General features: G+C 43.8%; 1 protein-coding gene across 1 annotated transcript in view; it reads left to right on the top strand.

Moving 5' to 3' along the window:
• Positions 1-21925, top strand: part of itgbl1 (integrin, beta-like 1) — a 150388-nt gene that overhangs the window by 7999 nt on the left and 120464 nt on the right. The window contains exons 3-5 of the mRNA XM_029703650.1: positions 15352-15498; positions 16164-16286; positions 18996-19136. Of these exons, the coding sequence (XP_029559510.1) occupies positions 15352-15498; positions 16164-16286; positions 18996-19136 (411 nt within the window). The remainder of the gene's footprint in view (positions 1-15351; positions 15499-16163; positions 16287-18995; positions 19137-21925) is intronic.

The following is a 21925-nucleotide window of genomic DNA, read 5'->3' as shown; positions in this document are numbered from 1 at the left end:
TCCAATGGCGGAAAGCTTTACACCATTCCAGCCGACGCTTGGCATTGCACATGGTGATCTTACGTTTGTGTGCAGCTGCTCGGCCACGGAAACCCATTTCATGAAGCTCCTGACAAACAATTATTGTGCTGACTTTGCGTCCAGAGGCAGTTTGGAACTCGGTAGTGAGTGTTGCACCCGAGGACAGACCATTTTTTTCCACGCTGCGAGCTTCAGCACTCGGCAGTCCCATTCTGTGAGCTTGTGTGGCCTACCACTTCACAGCTGAGCTGTTGTTGCTCCTAGACGTTTCCACTTCACAATAACAGTGCTTACAGTAGACCGGGGAAACTCTAGCAGGGCAGAAATTTGATGAACTGATTGTTGGAAAGGTGGCATCCTATGATGGTGCCACATTGAAAGTCAAAGAGAGTAAGGCCATTCAACTGCCAATGTTTGTCTATTGAGATTGGATGGCTGTGTGTCAATTTTATACAGCAGTCGGAAATTGATGTGGCTGAAATAGCCAAATCCACTCATTTGAAGGGGTGACAACCAGTGGTGTAAAGTAAAAGTAAAAAGTTAAAGTAAATTAAAATTAAGTAAAAAAGTACATGATAAACAGAGAGTAGCAGCAGCGTAAAAAGAGGGGTTGGGGGGGGCACACAATGCAAATAGTCCGGGTGGCCATTTGATTGCCTGTTCAGGAGTCTTATGGCTTGGACTTGGCACTCCGGTACCACTTGCCATGCGGTAGTAGAGAGAACAGTCTATGACTGGGGTGGCTGGGGTCTTTGACAATTTTTAGGGCCTTCCTCTGACACCGCCTGGTGTAGAGGTCCTGGATGGCAGGCAGCTCAGCCCCAGTGATGTACTGGGCCATACGCACTACCCTCTGTAGTGCCTTGCGGTCAGAGGCTGAGCAATTTCTGTACCAGGCAGTGATGCAACCAGTCAGGATGCTCTCAATGTTGCAGCTGTGGAACCTTTTGAGGATCTGACAATCCATGCCAAATCTTTTTAGTTTCCTGAGGGGGAATAGGCTTTGTCGTGCCCTCTTCACATCTGTCCTGGTGTGTTTGGACATTTACATTTTAGTCATTTAGCAGACACTCTTATCCAGAGCGACTTACAGTAGTGACTGCATGCATTTCATACATTTTTTTTCCCGTACTGGTCCCCCGTGGGAATCGAACCCACAACCCTGGCGTTGCAAACACCATGCTCTACCAACTGAGCCACACAGGACCATTCTAGTTTGTTGTTGATGTGGATACCAAGGAACTTGAAGCTCTCAACCTGCTCCACTACAGCCCTGTCGATGAGAATGGGGGCGTGCTCGGTCCTCCTTTTCCTGTAGTCCACAATAATCTCCTTAGTCTTGGTTACGTTGAGGGATAGGTTGTTATTCTGGCACCACCAGACCAGGTCTCTGACTTCCTCCCTATAGGCTGTCTCGTCGTTGTCGGTGATCAGGCCTACCACTGTTGTGTCGTCTGCAAACTTAATGATGGTGTTGGAGTCATGCCTGGCCATGCTGTCGTGGGTGAACAGGGAGTACAGGAGGAGACTGAGCACGCACCCCTGGGGAGCTCCAGTGTCGAGGATCATCGTGGCAGATGTGTTGCTACCTACCCTCACCACCTGGGGGCGGCCCGTCAGGAAGTCCATGATCCAGTTGCAGAAGGAGGTGTTTAGTCCCAGGATCCTTATCTTAGTGATGAGCTATGAAGGTAATATGGTGTTGACCGCTGAGCTGTAGTCAATGAATAGCATTCTCACATAATTGTTCCTTTTGTCCAGGTGGGAAAGGGCAGTGTGGAGTGCAATAGAGATTGCATCATCTGTGGATCTGTTTGGGCGGTATGCAAATTGGAGTGGGTCTAACGTTTCTGGGATAACGGCGTTGATGCGAGCCATTACCAACCTTTCAAAGCACTTCATGCGGCATTTGAACCAAATTATACATTTTGTGAATGGTTTCTTAGAAACATGGGTAGCTCATACTACCCATTTGGCTCAACTTACCCCACTCTCCCCTTTCATCAGCTTCTGGAAGCTCATTTAAATTTGACAGCCATTCATTTCAATAGAGATCGAAAAGTACATTCTGAAAGTGTAGTCATTTCGTTTGACCGGTCGCTGCTTTATCGGTATAGAATAAGAATGCTCTGGCCTTATTAGTTCTAGAACACACATCAGAGAAATCATACATTTTGGAATAGACAGCTTGCCGTCCACATGCGTCATGGTGGCATTAGCTTCTGTTAGATAGCCAGTCTGTTTTTAATGTTGGGTGGCCGTTCAGTTGACATTTCGGTAATTGTTCTCAGAAAGGAGATGTGCATTCACACAAATCCATGGAGTTGGTTTGAGCTTGACTGCACACCTCTCTAGCATCAAATATGTCCACTCTTTCCCTCATCCTCTTCAGTCTCTTGTGGTTATTGGCATTGTTCCTTGAAATACTAAAGACATTTGGAGTGCTGACATCCAGTCATGGACTACAGGGATCATGGCTCTGGGCGTAATGAAATAAATGGATTTGGAAAAATAAAACAACTCAAGTTCGAGATTCTTTCTTGTGGAAAAAAAAACAAAATAGTTTTGTCTTTGCAAGGGGAATTGATGTTAAGCTAGTGTCAATCAAATGTGATTTTTTTTAGCTGTTTTGGGTTTCATATTTATTCCTGTTTCCTCTTATTAAGTGGAAGGGAAGCACTTTATGCATTTCTACAGGCACTTCAAGCATCTGAGCATCTGAACATTTAACTTGTTGTATTACCAGATAGCAACTGCTGTGCAGTCGCCAAACATTCCATATCCTGAACACCTGATACAAATTATCCTGAAACATGCTGCAGTCGTTCTTCTTTGAAACCAGTGGAACTAAATCAAAGCATTCACACTGATCAATACCATCGTAACAGCTACTTTACTATCCAATTTCATGAACTTGAAAGTAATAAATATATTTTTTGCTGAAGATTTACAGTCTTGAACAGGCCTAAAGACATGTGTGTCTGTGTTTGTGTGTGTGTGTGTGTGTGCGTACATGTGAGTGTGCTAGTGAGCTCCTTCAGGAGAGTGTGTGTTAGTGTATGTGTGTACGTGTGCACCAATGGAGGCTCCTCAGAGGAGGAAGGGGAGGACCATCCTCTTCAGTGAATAAAAAATAAATCTAAATAGTAAACATTAAAAAAATTATGCTTTTTAAATAAAACTATACTAAATATATTCACCAGTGGAGGCTGCTGAGGGGAGGACGGCTCATAATAATGGCTGGAACCGAGCTAATGGAATGGTATCAAACACGTTTGATGTATTTGATACCATTTCACTTATTCCACCCCAGCCATTACCACGAGCCCATCCTTCCCAATCAAGGTGCCACCAACCTCCTGTGAAATTCATGTCAACAAATAATTGATTAAAACACACTGCTTTGCAATTAAGGTCTACAGTAGCCTCAACAGCACTCTCTGGGGTAGAACTATGGTGTAGCCAGAGGACAGCTAGCTTCCGTCCTCCTCTGGGTACATTGACTTCAATACAGCTCCCCGCACCCGCCCTGAAGTGTGTCATCAGTCCGGTGAAACCTGTACCGGCTCCACGCACCAGGCCTCCGGGTGCGCCTTCCCAGCCCGGTACGTCCTGTGCCTGCTCCCCGCACTCACCCTGAAGAGTGTGTCATCAGTCCGGTGCCACCAGTGCCGGCTCCACGCACCAGGCCTCCAGTGCGCCTTCCCAGCCCGGTACATTCTGTGCCGGCTCCCCGCACTCGTCCACCAGTGCGTGTGTACAGTCCGGGGTCTCCAGCGACGGTCTACAGCCCGGAACCTCCAGCGACAGTTCACAGTCCAGAGCTTCCAGCGACAGTTCACAGTCCAGAGCTTCCAGCGACGGTTCACAGTCCAGAGCTTCCAGCGACGGTTCACAGTCCAGAGCTTCCAGCGACGGTTCACAGTCCAGAGCTTCTAGCGACGGTTCACAGTCCAGAGCTTCCAGCGACGGTTCACAGTCCAGAGCTTCCAGCGACGGTTCACAGTCCAGAGCTTCCAGCGACGGTTCACAGTCCAGAGCTTCCACTGACGGTCAATGGTCCGGAGCTTCCAGTGACAGTCAACGGCCCGGAGCATCCAGTGATGGTCCACGGCCCGGAGCTTCCTGCACCGGTGCCATGGCTGGAGCCTTCCTCTGCGCCGGTGCCTAGTCCAGGCACGGTGTCCAGTTCCGTTCCAGGGCAGGAGCCTTCCTCTGCGCCGATGCCCAGTCCAGGCACGGTGTCCAGTCCCGCTCCAAGGCCAGAGCCTTCCTCTGCGCCGGTGCCCAGTCCAGGCACGGTGTCCAGTCCCGCTCCAAGGCCAGAGCCTTCCTCTGCCCCGGTGCCCAGTCCAGGCACGGTGTCCAGTCCCACTCCATGGCAGGAGCCTTTCTCTGCGCCGGTGCCCAGTCCAGGTACGGCGGCCAACCCAGCTCCATGGCCGGAGTCCTCCTCTGCGCCGGTGCCCAGTCCAGGCACGGCATCCAGTACCTCTCCAAGGCCGGAGACTTCCTCTGCGTCGATGCCCAGTCCAGGCACGGCGTTCAGCCACCGACACTAGTCACCCCCCCAACCCTCCCCATCTGGTTTCAGGTTTTGCGGCCGGAGTCCGGACCTTTGGGGGGGTACTGTCACGCTCTGACCATAGAGAGCCCTCTGGGTTCTCTATGGTGTTGTATGTCAGGGCGTGACTAGGGGGTGTTCTAGTCTTTTCATTTCTATGTTGGTGCTCTTAGTATGGTTCCCAATTAGAGGCAGCTGAAGGTTCGTTGTCTCTAATTGGGGATCATACTTAAGGTGGCCCTGTTCCCGCCTGCTTTGTGGGATATTGTTTTGTGTCTGGTTATTTGTTTTTTGGTAGTTTCACTTTGAATAAAGATGTGGAAGTCAAATCACTCTGCGCCTTGGTCCGTCCTTGTTAACGATCGTGACAACAACGAGCAAAGTGATCAGGCTGTTTGTATGTGGCTGCTATGAAAGTGAACTGTGTGCGGGTAATCAGTGATTCTGCTGATTCTGTTGAAAAACGTTTCTTAAACAGAAGCAAACGAAACGAAATGGGGAAATAAAAATAAGGTCATGCTCCTAAAAAAAGTGTCCTCCCTAATCTTAAATGGCACCGACCGCCACTGGTGTGCACCTGCATGCTTGCCTGTGTGTGAGGGGGAGAGTGATTTATTTGGGCAGACAGGTTGGGAGCTGGTAAGGAGCTCATTATGGTTCACGGGTCCGGAGAGTGAAGGTTCTGCCTCAGCCTGATAATGGGGTTTCACTCACCCATACACATTGCAAAATGGGCCAATGTCTGGAGTTAGACTTTCATACACACACGCACACACACTTGCATATTCATCCACATGTGTGTAACTGCCTACAACCACACTCACATTTCAATGTTATTCAAAACAGTAAGAAGACGACCAAATGGAGCATTTCTCTCTCTCACTGCATTTGCCATGTTCTCTCTCCGCTGTTCTGTGCCCAGCATCCATGCACTTCCTGTGGCTCACTTATCTCTGCCTCTCCCAACTGCCCCCAGATAAGATTCTATGGATTTTCCTCCTTAGGGCTAAACTATGGGTTTTCCTCCTCCAAACACGTTAGCTGGGCTGACATTGAACTTGAGCTTTTCCTTTGGATGCTATTCATCAGTGACACATGGCCTAGATGTACCGCTAGTCAAAGCAACAAGTAGCGACTGTAGCGACTCGCTGTTGAAGTTATCTGAGAATGAATTGGCTTAAATCTGCAAGAGATGTTCAGTAGCAAGATACATGTATGCTTTGCATGTTGAATTAACTGTTTGTCACTGGAAAATGTCTGATCATGTGACATTTCTTAAAAGTTTGAGAGACAATATACTATTGTATCTCGTTTGTGATCTCAATCCGCCTGGAGGTTTGATTCACATTAAGTCCTTGTCTCTTCTGTCCATCTGTTGTGCAAATAGAAAGACACAATGTGCATAGTTTTTGTTGATAACAGTAAGGCATGGCATGCTTTTGAGTAGTATGACGGTAATTTAATATCAACATTACAAAGAGGTAACAGAGTTCACTCAGAGGTTGCAGATTCCTAATTTTCCCTGAAATCCCCGGGCGACATAATTCTGTATGCAAAAAGGGCCCATTTAAATCTGGTGGGCACTCTACCCGAGCGCTCCCAGGATCATGAGTGAGTCCTAAACACCCTATTCCCCATTACTGGGGGGAAATATGCTACTGCAGTCCTGTGCAGGACTTACCTGTTATCTGTTTTGTTTTTGTCTTGGTTTGTCCCTGATCAACCTTGTATATTTCTGTCTATTGGCTTAATATAATCATGAAAGAAAAACAACAGTATAAAACAGCATAAAAAAGGACAGGATCCCAGGAATAAAGTCATATTTAGTGATGTATTGTATGTAAACAGCCACAACTTGATTGAACTTTCCCCATTGTTGGTGTAGTAACCTTTAATTGGTGCACAATTAAAACATTTTATTCCTTTGGTATAATGTGTTTTTGTTCTGAACGTGGTCCTCCCAGACTTATGGCGACTTGACGTGGCAATGTTTCCATCCCTTTCACAGTGTTTTAAAAAAAAATGTATTGGATTATTCCATTTTTAAATGAGCCATGTGAAATAACTGGTTTCTCTCTCTCGCTCTCTCTCTCTCTCGCGCTCGCTCTCTCTCGCTCTCTCTCTCTCTCTCTCTCCTTTTCTCTCTTTTTCTCTAATTTTCTCTCCTTTTCTCTCTCTCTCCTTTTCCCTCCTTTTCTCTCCTTTTCTCTCTCTCTCTCTCTCTCTCTCTCTCTCCTTTTCTCTGATGCCTAATCTTTTCCACTGTCAGACACACTAAGTAAGACCTGGGGCACAACAGGTTACTAGCAGCCTGTTCAAGGTGATCTGAATGTGAATTATGTGCAAAGCTCATTCTTGAAGTAATCATCAGATGAGGCTAGCTAGTGAATGTTGTTTAAAGATGTTAAAAACGTTGCAAATTGTTGTAGGTAGGTCAACCTTCCCATCAAGATCAAGGTGTCCTGCAATACTGCATAAACGGATGCAGTGAGTGAACTCCATGTCTTCCTTACTGAAGAAAGGTATTCACCTTCTTATTGCCAAATGGGTTATAATTACACTTTTATTTGGTTTATTCATTGAAGATTAATTAAAGGCCCAGTGCAGTCAAAAATGGGATTGCTTGTGTTGTATATATATTTACACACTATGAGGTTGGAATAATACTGTGAAATGTAAAAAGATTATGATAATGGACTTTTAGTGTAAGAGCTGTTTGAAAAGACCGCCTGAAATTTCAGCCTGTTTTGCTGGAATGGAGTTTTGGCCTGCCTGGTGAATTAGTTAATAGACCAATAAGAGAGTTCCAAACCTCTCTGCCTATAACAGATAGTTTTCAGTTTTCCTCTCCCCAGTCCTAATAAAATTATTGCTTGAGAAATTGCTCTTGCTAAGAAACAATTTTTTGTTCTTTTTGACAATTTTAAATGAAAACAATCACAGTAAGGTAATTACCCAGTAATTGTAACCCAGAAATGATTTGATATTGAGATAAAAACATCTGCATTGGGCCTTTGAGCAACTCATTTTGCATGGGTCAGATGCTCTCAACCCTTTCGGTACGCCAACTCTCCTTCTCTTACCCCAAAGGACCTTCAGCAAAAAGCTAAATGTCTCTCCAGTCTGGAAGAATCTGTAACTTTATGATTTGTGTGGATTTTATCATCTCTATGTGTCCTCCTCTCTCCTCTATCTCTGAAGGGTGGTTGGTTGAAAGAGGAAAGTAAGAAAACGGGCAAGAGAAAATACCTTTTCTACTGATTGACTGCCCTAGCTGTGCTCTGTCAGAAAGTTCTTTAGATGTGTGTTCAGTTCTCTCTCTTCCTTTCTCTCTCTCTCTCTCCCTACTGAAGGCTTTGGGGTTTCACAGTCTCCTTCACTGTTCTGTTCCAGGCAGTCCTGCCTCCAGTCAGCCCTGCCACGGCACAAGGCGATCCCACCCCAGGGGAGTTTACGTAATTCTGGGCTTGGCTGAATCTGAAATCCCCCCTGCCTGCCTCTGAGTAGTTCTGACTCCTTTGGACACAACAGTTGTGGGTGTCTGGCAGATGCATCATCTTCGTCAAGTGGAGTACACGTCAGTGTGCTGTAAGAAAAAGGTTTCCCTACATTCCCTGAATGCAGGAAAGAGAGAGTTTCCATGGCTCACTTGAACATGAATCTTATATCCTCCAAACTTGAGGCAAACTATTGTAGAAGATATTTAGGCATTATGATCCACAACCCAGACGTCACAGGAAAGACGTGATATTCTGGTTGTTGTCTGGTTAGATTACAACCACATAAAGTCTTCTCTTATTTGTTGCGGGGAAAAAAACATTCTTTCAACCAGTATACAACCTGACCGAGACGTCATAAGATTTCCATTCCAACCAGTTTGCCCCCTGGGAAAGCTCTCCTCTGGCATTTGATGTCCTCATTGCAGTTGTTGATGTTATTGAAAATGTCCAGTCCCTTCGTCCACCAATTGAACAACACCCTTTGTCGACTACGGATTTACTGGTCTCTGAATTTGCAGCAAGGATTCTACAGTACTGTGCTGTACTTATTATTATACCTTATTACCCTGTCCCTCATTCTCCATTTCTTTCCTTCCTGGTGTATATTTTGATGTGCTCTAATACAGATGTGATGCACTGTGTGCTTGTATGATGACTCACCTAATGGGTCCAGTGCGGCTATGAAGGAGAGGTTGAGAGCTGCTCTCTGATGTGTGTTCAGGTTCCTCAGGGAGTTACATTAGACCGTTTCATGCTTGGAACATTGCAGCCATGTGCCAGCGCAATGATCATGAATAATACTGTGGTACTGTGGTGATGTACACTATTTTTGGGGACCCTTTTAGCTTTTTAGCACTACTGTCAGAATTACTGGCTGAATTTATTTTTTACTCTGCATAATCTCTTTAACTGCACCTGGCTGTTATCCTTCCATTATATACTTTCCAGCAGTTCAGATTCGCAACTGTACAGTTCTGGAAAATGTTGTCGACAGTTATTGCCCATCGCTTCCATGAAGAAGAAACAAACATCACAATGCGTTTTGGACTCATAGAATTAAAATGACTAATTTACTGTTACTTGTCACTCTATTTCCTGGTCTATCTATGGCTCTGGTCTCTTTCTCAGTCTTCCGCGGCTCTATAAGGATAAATTATTACTTGAGACGTGACTCCTTCCTCTCTCGCTTAAGACGTGACCTGACGTGCAGCCATTTCACGCTCCGCATCACAGAAGAAAAGAGAGCAAGGATGGAATAATTATTTACCAACATTTTTCTGTGTTTAATAGAGAAAGTGAATGGAACAATGCCATCACACTATAAAACCCGGGAACCGAGCAGTAAATGAACACAGAAGACAATCAAACGTTTTTCCTAATTTGCTCATTACAGAACCAGGTTTTCAGCTAGGGGTCCTCATCGTTTTTGCAAAATAGTCTTGAATTAAATCAAATACTATTTGTCACATGCTTCGTAAACAACAGGTGTAGACTAACAGTGAAATGCTTACTTGTGGAGGTTGTATTAACTTAAACTAGTTTGAGATTCTTAATGACGGTCCTGTGCTCTCTTTTTAGATAATTGAATGAGTAATTTAAATGTTACATATCCCTGTGTGTATATATTGTTGAAATCCACTCCATATACAGCTGTATGTGTCATGGTAAAGTCTAATGAGTAGCTCATAACAAGAATGACACATCACCATCTTTGTCCATTTTTAGCTGAACAGTCAGGGTCGGTTATATCACTCAAGATTGCTTCATTATTATCTTAAACTGTGTTTCAAACAAGCCCACTTTGTTGTTCACCTCTATCTAAATGATATATCCACCATTTATCAGCGGACAGGAAAGACGTGACTGGAATAAAAACACTCAAATTAGCTTCCTGAATGAGTCATTGCTTCTCTCCCCATCAACAGTTTATCTGACGGTGACGGTGCATCACCTATCTTTAACTCCCACAGCTGCTGGGCTTGATAAAGTCTTTCCCAAGGCCTTATTGGCTGAATCTGTCTATCTGCCTCATTATCATTGGCTGGGTCTATCTGTCAGAGCGTGTCATTGGCTAAATATGTCTGTCGATCAGTAAAGAAGGATCTGGGCACCCTATGGCTAAGGGAATTTGCTACCAAGGAGACACCAAACCCTGCTATCTCTTAGGCACCGGCCAAACAGAGACTGATGAAATGCACAAAGACCTCACCATGCATCTGTTTATCCATCAAAGTTAAACTAATTTCAAGTTTTGACACTTCAAGTTTCCTCTGTCCTCCATCAACATATGGGCCCCATATAAAAAAATATTAACATTTTTGGCTTGACAATGAGAGCAATGGAGTTGGCAAGAGCACAAAAAGATGTGGGAGTGGGCGAGTAGTCATTAAGTTGTTCAAACACTTCAATATACACTGCTCAAAAAAATAAAGGGAACACTTAAACAACACAATGTAACTCAAAGTCCATCACACTTCTGTGAAATCAAACTCTCCACTTAGGAAGCAACACTGATTGACAATAAATTTCACATGCTGTTGTGCAAATGGAATAGACAACAGGTGGAAATTATAGGCAATTAGCAAGACACCCCCAATAAAGGAGTGGTTCTGCAGGTGGTGACCACAGACCACTTCTCAGTTCCTATGCTTCCTGGCTGATGTTTTGGTCACTTTTGAATGCTGGCGGTGCTTTCACTCTAGTGGTAGCATGAGACGGAGTCTACAAGTGGCTCAGGTAGTGCAGCTCATCCAGGATGGCACATCAATGCGAGCTGTGGCAAGAAGGTTTGCTGTGTCTGTCAGCGTAGTGTCCAGAGCATGGAGGCGCTACCAGGAGACAGGCCAGTACATCAGGAGACGTGGAGGAGGCCGTAGGAGGGCAACAACCCAGCAGCAGGACCGCTACCTCCGACTTTGTGCAAGGAGGAGCAGGAGGAGCACTGCCAGAGCCCTGCAAAATGACCTCCAGCAGGCCACAAATGTGCATGTGTCTGCTCAAACGGTCAGAAACAGACTCCATGAGGGTGGTATGAGGGCCCAACGTCTACAGGTGGGGGTTGTGCTTACAGCCCAACACCGTGCAGGACGTTTGGCATTTGCCAGAGAACACCAAGATTGGCAGATTTGCCACTGGCGCCCTGTGCTCTTCACAGATGAAAGCAGGTTCACACTGAGCACATGTAACAGACGTGACAGAGTCTGGAGACGCCATGGAGAACGTTCTGCTGCCTGCAACATCCTCCAGCATGACCAGTTTGGCGGTGGGTCAGTCATGGTGTGGGGTGGCATTTCTTTGGGGGGCCGCACAGCCCTCCATGTGCTCGCCAGAGGTAGCCTGACTGCCATTAGGTACCGAGATGAGATCCTCAGACCCCTTGTGAGACCATATGCTGGTGCGGTTGGCCCTGGGTTCCTCCTAATGCAAGACAATGCTAGACCTCATGTGGCTGGAGTGTGTCAGCAGTTCCTGCAAGAGGAAGGCATTGATGCTATGGACTGGCCCGCCCGTTCCCCAGACCTGAATCCAATTGAGCACATCTGGGACATCATGTCTCGCTCCATCCACCAACGCCACGTTGCACCACAGACTGTCCAGGAGTTGGCGGATGCTTTAGTCCAGGTCTGGGAGGAGATCCCTCAGGAGACCATCCGCCACCTCATCAGGAACATTCCCAGGCATTGTAGGGAGGTCATACAGGCACGTGGAGGCCACACACACTACTGAGCCTCATTTTGACTTGTTTTAAGGACTATACATCAAAGTTGGATGAGTCTGTAATGTGGTTTTCCACTTTAATTTTGAGTGTGACTCCAAATCCAGAACTCCATGGGTTGATAAATTGGATTTCCATTGATTATTTTTGTGTGATTTTGTTGTCAGCACATTCAACTATGTAAAGAGAAAAGTATTTAATACGATTATTTCATTCAGATCTAGGATGTGTTATTTTAGTGTTCCCTTTATTTTTTGGAGCAGTGTACTATAGTAACATGTACAGCTGTGATGGTGGAACCCTCAGCCTGCCTGGGCTTGGCTATGTGTCTTTCAGTTGAAGGTTATTCAGATGGACGCCATATTCTGGGGCTGGGTTTGGTCTGTGATGTGCTGACAGCTTTGATGATAGCTTTAACACTCAGAGAAGCTAGTGTTGTTGAGAATACAGCTGCTCTAAAGCTACCCACAGGACACATTCTGTCCACAGCTAGCCACCATTGTTGCACTTCATAGTAATAATAATAATATAGATCTATTTTACATCTAGATAACAAACATTTCTCCCTACTTTTGGGTTGTTTTTCAGTTGTTTGAGTAAATTACTTATTTTTGATTGCTACATTGGCAAAATACTTTGCATGAAAGATGAATCCTGCATTTTTTCCCTTTCTTCTAAGAAGGATAGAATAAAATACATGAGCACCAAATCAGTAAATACTTGAGCTTGAAACCTTCACTTGAGTTATGTACTTAAACAAAAGCAACAAGGGGATAGAATGGAGACATTTGATTGTGGACATTTCCAATTTTTGCCTGGAATATTTAAGATAAGTGTTTTGGATAGAACAACACTACATGATATGAAATAACCTGGATATAAAAAAAACTCCTCTGCAGTCTGGTGGGACAGATCAGTAATGAGAGGAGCGTGATGAGGACAAGGCCTATTTTTATGGCCTGATGGATAGCCCTTGAAGAGGACATCACATTTCCATGATGGACGAGGCAGACGAATGATGGAGTATGACATGCAAGGCCCCAGCAAAACGCGACTAGAGCAACATTTATAATAACTTGTCAACAGACCTCATTTGCATTGTGAATTCCCCCGTGTTCAACATTGCACACTTCAGCTATTAGAATTATGAGTAATGGTACACAGACAAAGCAGTTACACAAACCCTCAGAATACCTAAACGTGTTTTTGGCCCTCAATTTCAGAGACGGAAAACAGATATACTTGATTTCAGTAAACAACCGCTGATCTTCACCACTGAAATGTGTTATACAGAAGATTAAAGTGATTCAAGCAAATATGGCTGTGAAACCACACAACAAATATGGTTTCTTACATATTTATTGGAAAATGTGTCTTAATATAATTTACCCAGCTAGCACATTTAGCTCCTTGGAAGTTATGGTTTCCCATTGGTTCTGGGAATGAAGCCATAAGTTTCCTGACTGGTAAAACTGAGTGTTTTTTTTTTTTTTACTTTCTGAGAACTGAAGTGGAAATTTTGCCTGTTTTGGGAATGTATATTTTTAGGTTAAAGAAAAGTTCTGAGACCTTTTTACTATGGTTCCCTGGAGGTTTTATTCATGTTCTGAGAACGGAAATTAGAGGTTATTTGAAGGTAATTAAATAACCTTCCGAGAACATGTTGCAATAAGACTTTTAATGCTAGCATGCCATGTTATTTTCACTCATACAAAGCTGTTTGTTTTAGTCTATTCAAATAGACCCCGTTTCAAAGGAAACAAGCACTCATTAAGATCAGGTGTGGCCAATACACCTGATACACTTAATTAACAAAATAGAGCAGGGATCTCCAACTCTGTTGCTGGAGAGCTACTGTCCTGTAGGTTTTCACTCCAACCCTAATTTAGACCACCTGATTCTAACTATTAGCTGGTTGATAAGCTGAATCAGGTTAGTTACAACTGGAGTTGGAGCAAAAACTTACAAGAGGGTAGCTCTCCAAGAACAGGGTTGGAGAGCGCTGAGATAGAGGATATAGAGAGGTTTGTTGAAGCTGAGAACAGAATGTATATGTTTTTAAATAACATTCTTAGAACGTTCGCTGAATGTTACTAAAGTTTTTATGGAAAGTTTTCTTAACATTCTCTGAACTATTTCAGAACATTCCCAATGTCAAACCAGTTGGAGAATGTTACTACTACAACACCACCAAAATGGACATTAAATGTAACCATGTTTGAACTTTTAGAAAACATTCTGTTAACTTCAAGTAATGAAATACCAAGAAAAAAAAAGAAAAAATTGGTCAAGTTCCTTAAATGTGCATAGAATGTTCCAAAGCCAACTATCCTGCACCATTCCCAGAAAGTTGTGGCAAGGTTGTATACAAAATAACCAAAGGACAACCAATCTCACCAAGCTCGCCAAACTCTAAGAAGCATTTTGCTCTCAGAACGTTATGTGCTATCTGGGTATTTTCTTCCCTTTTCAAAGTTGTCATGTTTCATCTGCTGAAACAGGGAGAGAGAGAGAATGGGGAAGAGAGAGGGAAAGAGTGTGAGAGAGAAATGGACTAAAAGAGAGATCAGTGAGAGAGAGAGAGAAAGGGAGATCAATGAGAGGGACAAAGTATATGTGAGAGAGACGACCTTAAGGCAGCAGAATCCTTTTTGATTAGGAAGAATTAAAATCCTTATTTTTGTCTATCAATCATGTCTGTAATGGTGTCAGAGGCAGTTAAACCTATTATCCTGCTGGCCTTATTACAACAGTTACGCAATCTAATGTAGGTCTGCCTTTAGAGCAAGACGGCCTAGACCTGGGAGCCTCTTTAAAATGTGTCATTCTACCTAAACCCTCTTCTCTCCCAACACTTTGTTTTAAGATGTGACATTTGAATAATATTACAATAGGAAGGAATACCCTATAGTATAAATCCTAGTCATCATGGCTTACTTGAGTAATGTAAGGGGTGGCAGGTAGCCTAGTGGTTAGAGCATTGGGCCAGTAACTGAAAGGTTGCTAGATCGAGTCCCCGAGCTGGGGATTTTTGCAAGGTAAAGATCTGTCGTTCTGCCCCTGAACAAGGCAGTTAACCCACTGTTCCTAGGCCGTCATTGTAAATAAGAATTTGTTCTTAACTGACTTGCCTAGTTAAATAAAGGTTAAATAAAAATGTAAGGATTGGATTGGAGGACTATTGCATCATCTGGTTAGACTGAAGAGCTTCAGCATCTTAGCAGAACTGAGGGGATGCCAAGTGTCTCCTTTTCATTTAACTGGCCAATGCAAGGTTGTGTGCGTGTGCCTGCGTGCGTGAGAGCAACCACGTGTGTGCACATTCATGTGAAATGTATGATTATGTGTGTGTGCAGGTGAGTGTCTGTGCACTGGTGTGCCTGTGTATTATCAATACAATGTGTCTGCGTGTGAGAACTTCAATGTGTACACTATATACTGTGCCTTCAACATCAGCTGATCAAAATACTCCATTGTCTCTAAATTCTATGACTTAGGTCTACACCTCTCACAACGTTTGATCTGACTCTGCCATCTCCCTCCCCCTGTAGGCCATGGTGTGTGTCACTGTGGGAAGTGTGAGTGTGATGAGGACTGGTTCGGGGAGGCCTGCCAGTACCAGGAAGACTGTAACCTGACCAACAAGAAGAGCAAGGAGCTGTGCAGAAACCCACAGGGAGTAGTGTGCTCCAACGCAGGTATACTGTACTATGCCGTCGCACCTCAACCTCTTTCATATTGACACAGGTATCTCACCTCGCTCTTTCTTGCTAGCAAAGGTATGACACATGCTTGATTATCCTTGTGTTGTCTCTACTATTCTCTCTCTCTCTTATGTGAGCACAGGTACACAACTATAATGACACAGACACAGGAAAAGTAGCTGTGGCTTCGTCCCTAATTGCACCCTATTCGCTATATAGTGCACTACTTTTGAGCAGAGCCCTATGGGCGAGCTTGCACATCTGAAGACACAAGCTTATTACTTCAGACTCACCATACCCACATGTGGATAACCCTAACGATCTTGCCTGTGACCGTGTGTGTCTGTGTGTCTGTGTTTTTGTGAGTACGTGTGTGGCCTGATTGCAAGACCAATCAGCATGTGTGAATGCAAATCCGTTCACAGCATGCTGTCACCCTGCCTTAGGGACCTAAAGCAGATGCACACACAAACACTGCACAGGCTTCCCAGCCTGAGCCCCCAACACACACGTGGAGACACACAACCCCTCCCAAAGCACATCTGCAAACCAGCTGTGTCCTCACCCCTTAATGTGCATCACATCAAGACAGACAGACAGATGAGACACACACACACTCACACCACAGACACACACACAGACGTTTGTGTCTCTGACAGGCTCCTGTCACTGCGGCAGCTGCATGTGTCACAACCCCGATGGCAAGAGTCTGGTAACAGGACGTTTCTGTGAGTGTGACGACAGCGAATGTCTGGACGAGGACACCGGAGAGGTGTGTGGAGGTACGCCCCTGAGCCTGTGTGTGGTGTGTGTGTAGGTAGCCACTAGAATATGTCCTCCACATCAAACAGACCATGCTTTCCACTGAGACAGACTGTGTTATCATCAAATTGTTTTCTCTGACCTGGTTTTGAATATGATTTGAACAAATAGCTGTACTGTTATAGACCTAATGCAGGATTTGGGAATGTTGTATTTGATGGAAACTGTCTCCAATATTGGCTGTGGTATGCTCTCTTACTCCCACCCTGGTCGTGTTACTCTAGCTGGGATTCAGTCAATTGCAGCTAGTGGCTTAACATTAAATGTTCAGAAGAAGCAGCATCTCCCCTATATAGAGGGAGTTGACACTAGATTAAGGAACTGGCAGTCCTGTGGCATCACCCATTTAGTTCTGACAGCAAACCTGGCTGAAAAGTAATCCAATGTACGCAACCAGTAGCAAGTGTCAAACTCCCTCTATCTGGGACATGCTGTGCCTGCGCAAATCAAACGCACATCTTTTTTCCAAAGATAGTGGAATGCCATATTCCTTTCAGACAGGTTAGAAATAGAGTGGGAGACACGGGGATAGACACGGGGATAGAACCACAGTCTCCGGTGGGGAGGCATAGGTACAGTATGTTCAAGCAGCCGGGTAACTTATCACAAGACCACAGGCTTTGCACAATCAAATGCACTTCTGACAGTGCAATCTATAAAGCTTCTGTGAGTGGGAAAAACATTCCACAGTTTAATTTGTGAAAAGGTTAATAGGAAGTTAATTAAAGATTGACCTAATGTTTTCTGAGTCACTTAGTGGGGTTATTATACTTATCCTAACGGATCCTGAAGGTTTGGGATCCCCTGGTTGTCAACTTTAATTAACCATTCTCTAATTTAATTTGAAATAAAACACATTATGTTCTCTCCCCATCAGTCCATTGTGAGAGACAAAGTCATTACATTTTTTCAGGAGATTCAAAGCACAGAGATTGACAGTGCCTGCGTCCCAAATGGCACCCTATTCATTATTTATTTATGTATATATAGGTGATATGGTGCCATTTGGGACACAACCTGTCTCTGTAATAACTGTAATTAAAGGTGAACCTAATTACCAGAATATACAGTGCCTTCAGAAAGTACTTCACCCCTTGACTTTTTTCACATTTTGTTGTTTATTCTGAATTTAAAATGGATTCAATTGACATTTTTGTTACTGGCCTGCACACAATACCCCATAATGTCAAAACGGAATTCAGTTTCTCAAAATTTTTCTAAAGTGAATTAAAAATGAAAAGCTGAAATGTCTTGCGTCAATAAGTATTTAACCCCTTTGTTATGGCAAGCCTAAATAAGTCCAGGAATAAAAATGTGCCTAACAAGTCACATAGTAAGTTGCATGGACTCACTGTGTGCAATAATAGTGATTTTTGAATGACTACCTCATCTCTGTACCCCTCTGTATCTGTAAGATCCCTCAGTCGAGCAGTGAATTTAAAACACAGATTCAACCCCAAAGACCAGGGAGGCTTTCCATTGCCTCGCAAAGAAGATCACCTGTTGGTAAATGGATAAAAAAAAGCAGACACTGAATATCCCTTTGAGCATGGTGAAGTTATTAATTACACTTTGGATGGTGTGTCAATACACCCAGTCACTACAAAGATACAGGTGTCCTTTCTAACTCAGTTGGAAGGAGGAAGGATACCACTCAGGAATTTCACCATGAGGCCAATGGTGACTTTAAAATACTTACAGAGTTTAATGGCTGAGATAGGAGAACACTGAGGATGGATCAACAACATTCTAGTTACTCCACAATACTAACCAAACTGACAGAGTGAAAAGATGCATCCTGTTTGCAATGTTTGTGGCAAATTACTGAGTACCACTCTCCATATTTTGAAGAATAGTGGTGGCTGCATCATGTTATGGGTACATAGCCGTGGGAAGATGTTTGGGGGCGAGGTGCTGAGAATGTTTTTTTTGCCTGCACTAAAGAGGGCTATATCGGTCCGCTAATACCGGGACTGTTAAAATCACAGTGCGCTGACAGAGCGTGAATCATTTTTAAAACAATAACGGGCAAATGTTGTACAATCCAGGTGTGGAAAACTCTTAGAGACTTACCCAGAAAGACTCACAGCTGTAATCGCTGCCAAAGGTACTTTTACAAAGTAGACTCAGGGGTGTGAATACTTATGTAAATGCTATACAGTATATCTGTATTTCATTTTCAATAAATTTGCAAACATATCAAAACACGTTTTCGCTTTGTGTAGATGGGTGAGGAAAAAAAAACATTTAATCCATTTTGAATTTATGAATATGAATGCTTTCTTAAGGCACTGTAAAAGGGGACTACTTTCCTTAATTTATGTGTCTGTAAAAGTACCTTGTGTAATTATCCTCTGGGATAAACCTACATTGACAGAAATGTTGATTCGTTAACAATAGTTATAATAGTCCAGTAATAAACCATTTATAAGGCATGTATATATATATATATATATATATATATATATATATATATATATATATATATACATATATACATTATCAAATTAAATAATGAATAAATAATTATATTCAAAAAGGCAGAAAATGTTTACCCAAAGTGACACCCAACGATTCAACAATGATAACAGGTTTCTTGTTGTATGCTATGTAAAGATGAAGGCGTTTGTTCGTCTCTGTGTGACTGTTGCATTCTGTTCTGCTTCCAGGCCACGGCCAGTGTTACTGTGGCAACTGTTACTGCGCGGCCGGTTGGCATGGAGACAAATGTGAATTACAGTGTGACATCAGCCCGTGGGAGAGCAAGCGGAGATGTACGTCTCCGGATGGCAAGATCTGCAGCAACAGAGGTCGGTCCCACTGAGTCTCTGAGAGAGTGAGAGAGCGAGAGAGAGAGAGACAGAGAGACAGAAGAGGAAGACAGATAGTGAGAGGGAGGATTGAAAAAGAGCAGAGGACATGGCGAGAGAAAGAGAGCTAGAAAGTGAGCACAGATGCAACATGTAACAGAGAGAATGAAAAACGGAAGATAACATCTCTCAATGTCTTTCATCTAGATATTGAGATAATTCAATCATACTGTGGTTGGTGATATCCATACCCAGTTGCTATGCCTCATCATCTTAGTTGCTCCATTGATACTGAGGTTGATTGTTGTTGCAGAGACGCAACAGGGGACAGGCAGGGAAAGTATGTATGACTAAACAGACACAGATGAGAGGACCTCTTTTCAGTCTAACTTAGCTAACTGACAGGTACAGATGAGACTGAGGGCTACCTCTGGCACAGTTCCAAAACTATTACTGCTTGTGTAGAGAGAGAGACAGAGTGAGAGAGAGAGAGATAAAAGAGAGTTGTGGGGGGATAGAAGGAGCGAGAGAGAGAAAGAGAGAGAGAGAGAGAGTAGGAGAGGGGTAGAGAAGGAGAGAGAGAAAGATAAAAATTCCCTCATTTTGTATATTCCACTGAAATTCTCATCAGAGCTTGGACAGGCAGGAGAAAAAGCCCACTGCAGAAATTGTCCCCGTGAGCTTTTCAGCAAAAATTAAGGGTAAGTGGTACATGGACTGAACTCGACCACAGAGCTGAATTTCTCATTTGTGGTCAAGTGGACAGCTGACACGGTGTGAATACAACTGCACCTTTACCACTCTACTTACCCACACACACACACACGCACGCACGCACGCACACACGCACACACGCACACACACACACACACACACACACACACACACACACACACACACACACACACACACACACACACACACACACACACACACACACAGAGAGAGAGACAGAGACAGAGAGAGAGATAGAGAGAGAGACCAATACATTGAAACTCAAAGAGAAAGTGTACATTGCGGTAGGTGCAACAGATAGAGCAATGCAGAAATAAAACCTACACTTGGGTTACCCTACTAGAAACCTCCAGTTTCCCTCAGTCCAAAATCAGGTGTTGTGTTTGGTTTACACAGTGCCTGTGGTGCCTGACTAATCAGTGAGATTGTGTTCAACTGGAGGGAGAAGAGCTGCAGGTGTCCCAGACTGCAGTTGTCACTCTGTGAAAGTAAATAGACACACCCAGTGTGTGTATGTCACTCTCCACCTACCATTTAGTTGACTTACTTCAGTATAAAACGTCATTCTAAACTGACATAGAAACAAGCTATTAGTACTAGGAACATTTGCATTGCTATAGTGGGGCCTTTTCAAGATGACACACAAGCATCATCAGAAAGGGATCAAGGTAAATAAGTGCTCAAAGCGGGTGTTCGCTTGATCACTGCATCCTTATTCCAAAGAATAAGTGGTATTTATAGCAGTGAAAAATGATCATCCCCTCTAGTATTCTCTCATCTCCCGTGCTCACTCAGTGATTTGATTGACAACTCACTGTGGATGTCTCCAAAATCAATTCAATTTATCCCCATCCCCATCTTTTCATCTGAATCACCTTGTTTGTTCATTGGTTCTAATAATATGCCCCAAATTGGCAGGCTTTGGAAATTCTCAACATCAGAAATATTGCTGGGTTAAATGTGAACATTCATATAAGAGTGCAAATACAAATGCACATCCAAAATGATTTGATCCTGATGATTTTATTGAAATTCAGATCAATGACAACATGTGCATGTACCATGGTTCTGAAATAAAAGGGGTTATTGGAATGCTACATATCTTCTCTTGGTGGGAGGAAGATAAAGCTGGTATTCTTTGAAAACAATGTAAAAAGAGGCAAACACTTAAAATCTGTACTGTATAAGCCTATAATAATATATATCTTTAATGAACAGCCTCAATTCTTCTGGGTAGGGACTACAAGGTGTCGAAAGCATTCCACAGGGATGCTGGTCCATGTTCACTCCAATGCTTCCCACAGTGTAAAGTTGGTTTGATGTCTTTTGGGTGGTGGACTATTCTTGATACACACAGCAGCGTTGCAATTCTTGACACAAACCGATGCGCCTGGCACCTACCACCATACCCCATTCTAAGGCACTTACATTTTGTGTCTTGCCCATTCACACTCTGAATGACACACAATCCATGTCTCAGTTGTCTCAAGGCTTAAAAATCCTTTCTTAACCTGTCTCCTCTCCTTCATCTACACTGATTGAAGTATATTTAACAAGTGACATCAATAAGGGATCATAGCTTTCACCTGGTCAGTCTATGTCATGGAAAGAGCAGGTGTTCTTAATGTTTGGTACACTCAGTGTATATCTCTGAGATATACAGGTCCAGGTGTTAAAGTCAGGACTCGGGGTTTGCATTGATGTTTTTAGAACAGTGACATTGTTAGTGGCATGAAACAGCATGGCTCTATAGCCAGGGATGCCTGAGCTCCAGGGTTCCCAGAAGGGGTAGGAGATCCAGGGCCAGAGGCCAAGTCTGCCATGTGTCTGCCCTAGTCAAGAGGCCTGGCAACTGACCTGGCTCCCCTGTCCTGCCCTGTCGCGCCTGATAAGAGAAAATGGGATTTCCACTGGCAACTGCTCAACTGGCACCCTGGCTTAGACTCATCAGAGGGAAAAGAATGAAAGAGAGAGTTGGAGGTACGTGAGCTAGGAAATTAGCGGAGAGTGGGAAGGAGGATAGAGAAAGGGCATGGGAGCCACGGTTGTTCCAC

This window comes from Salmo trutta, chromosome 20 (assembly GCF_901001165.1).
Source record: "Salmo trutta chromosome 20, fSalTru1.1, whole genome shotgun sequence".
Classification (NCBI taxonomy): Eukaryota; Metazoa; Chordata; class Actinopteri; order Salmoniformes; family Salmonidae; genus Salmo; species Salmo trutta.
The sequence above is the reverse complement of the archived record's forward strand: the minus strand, read 5'-3'. Positions and strand labels throughout refer to the sequence as shown.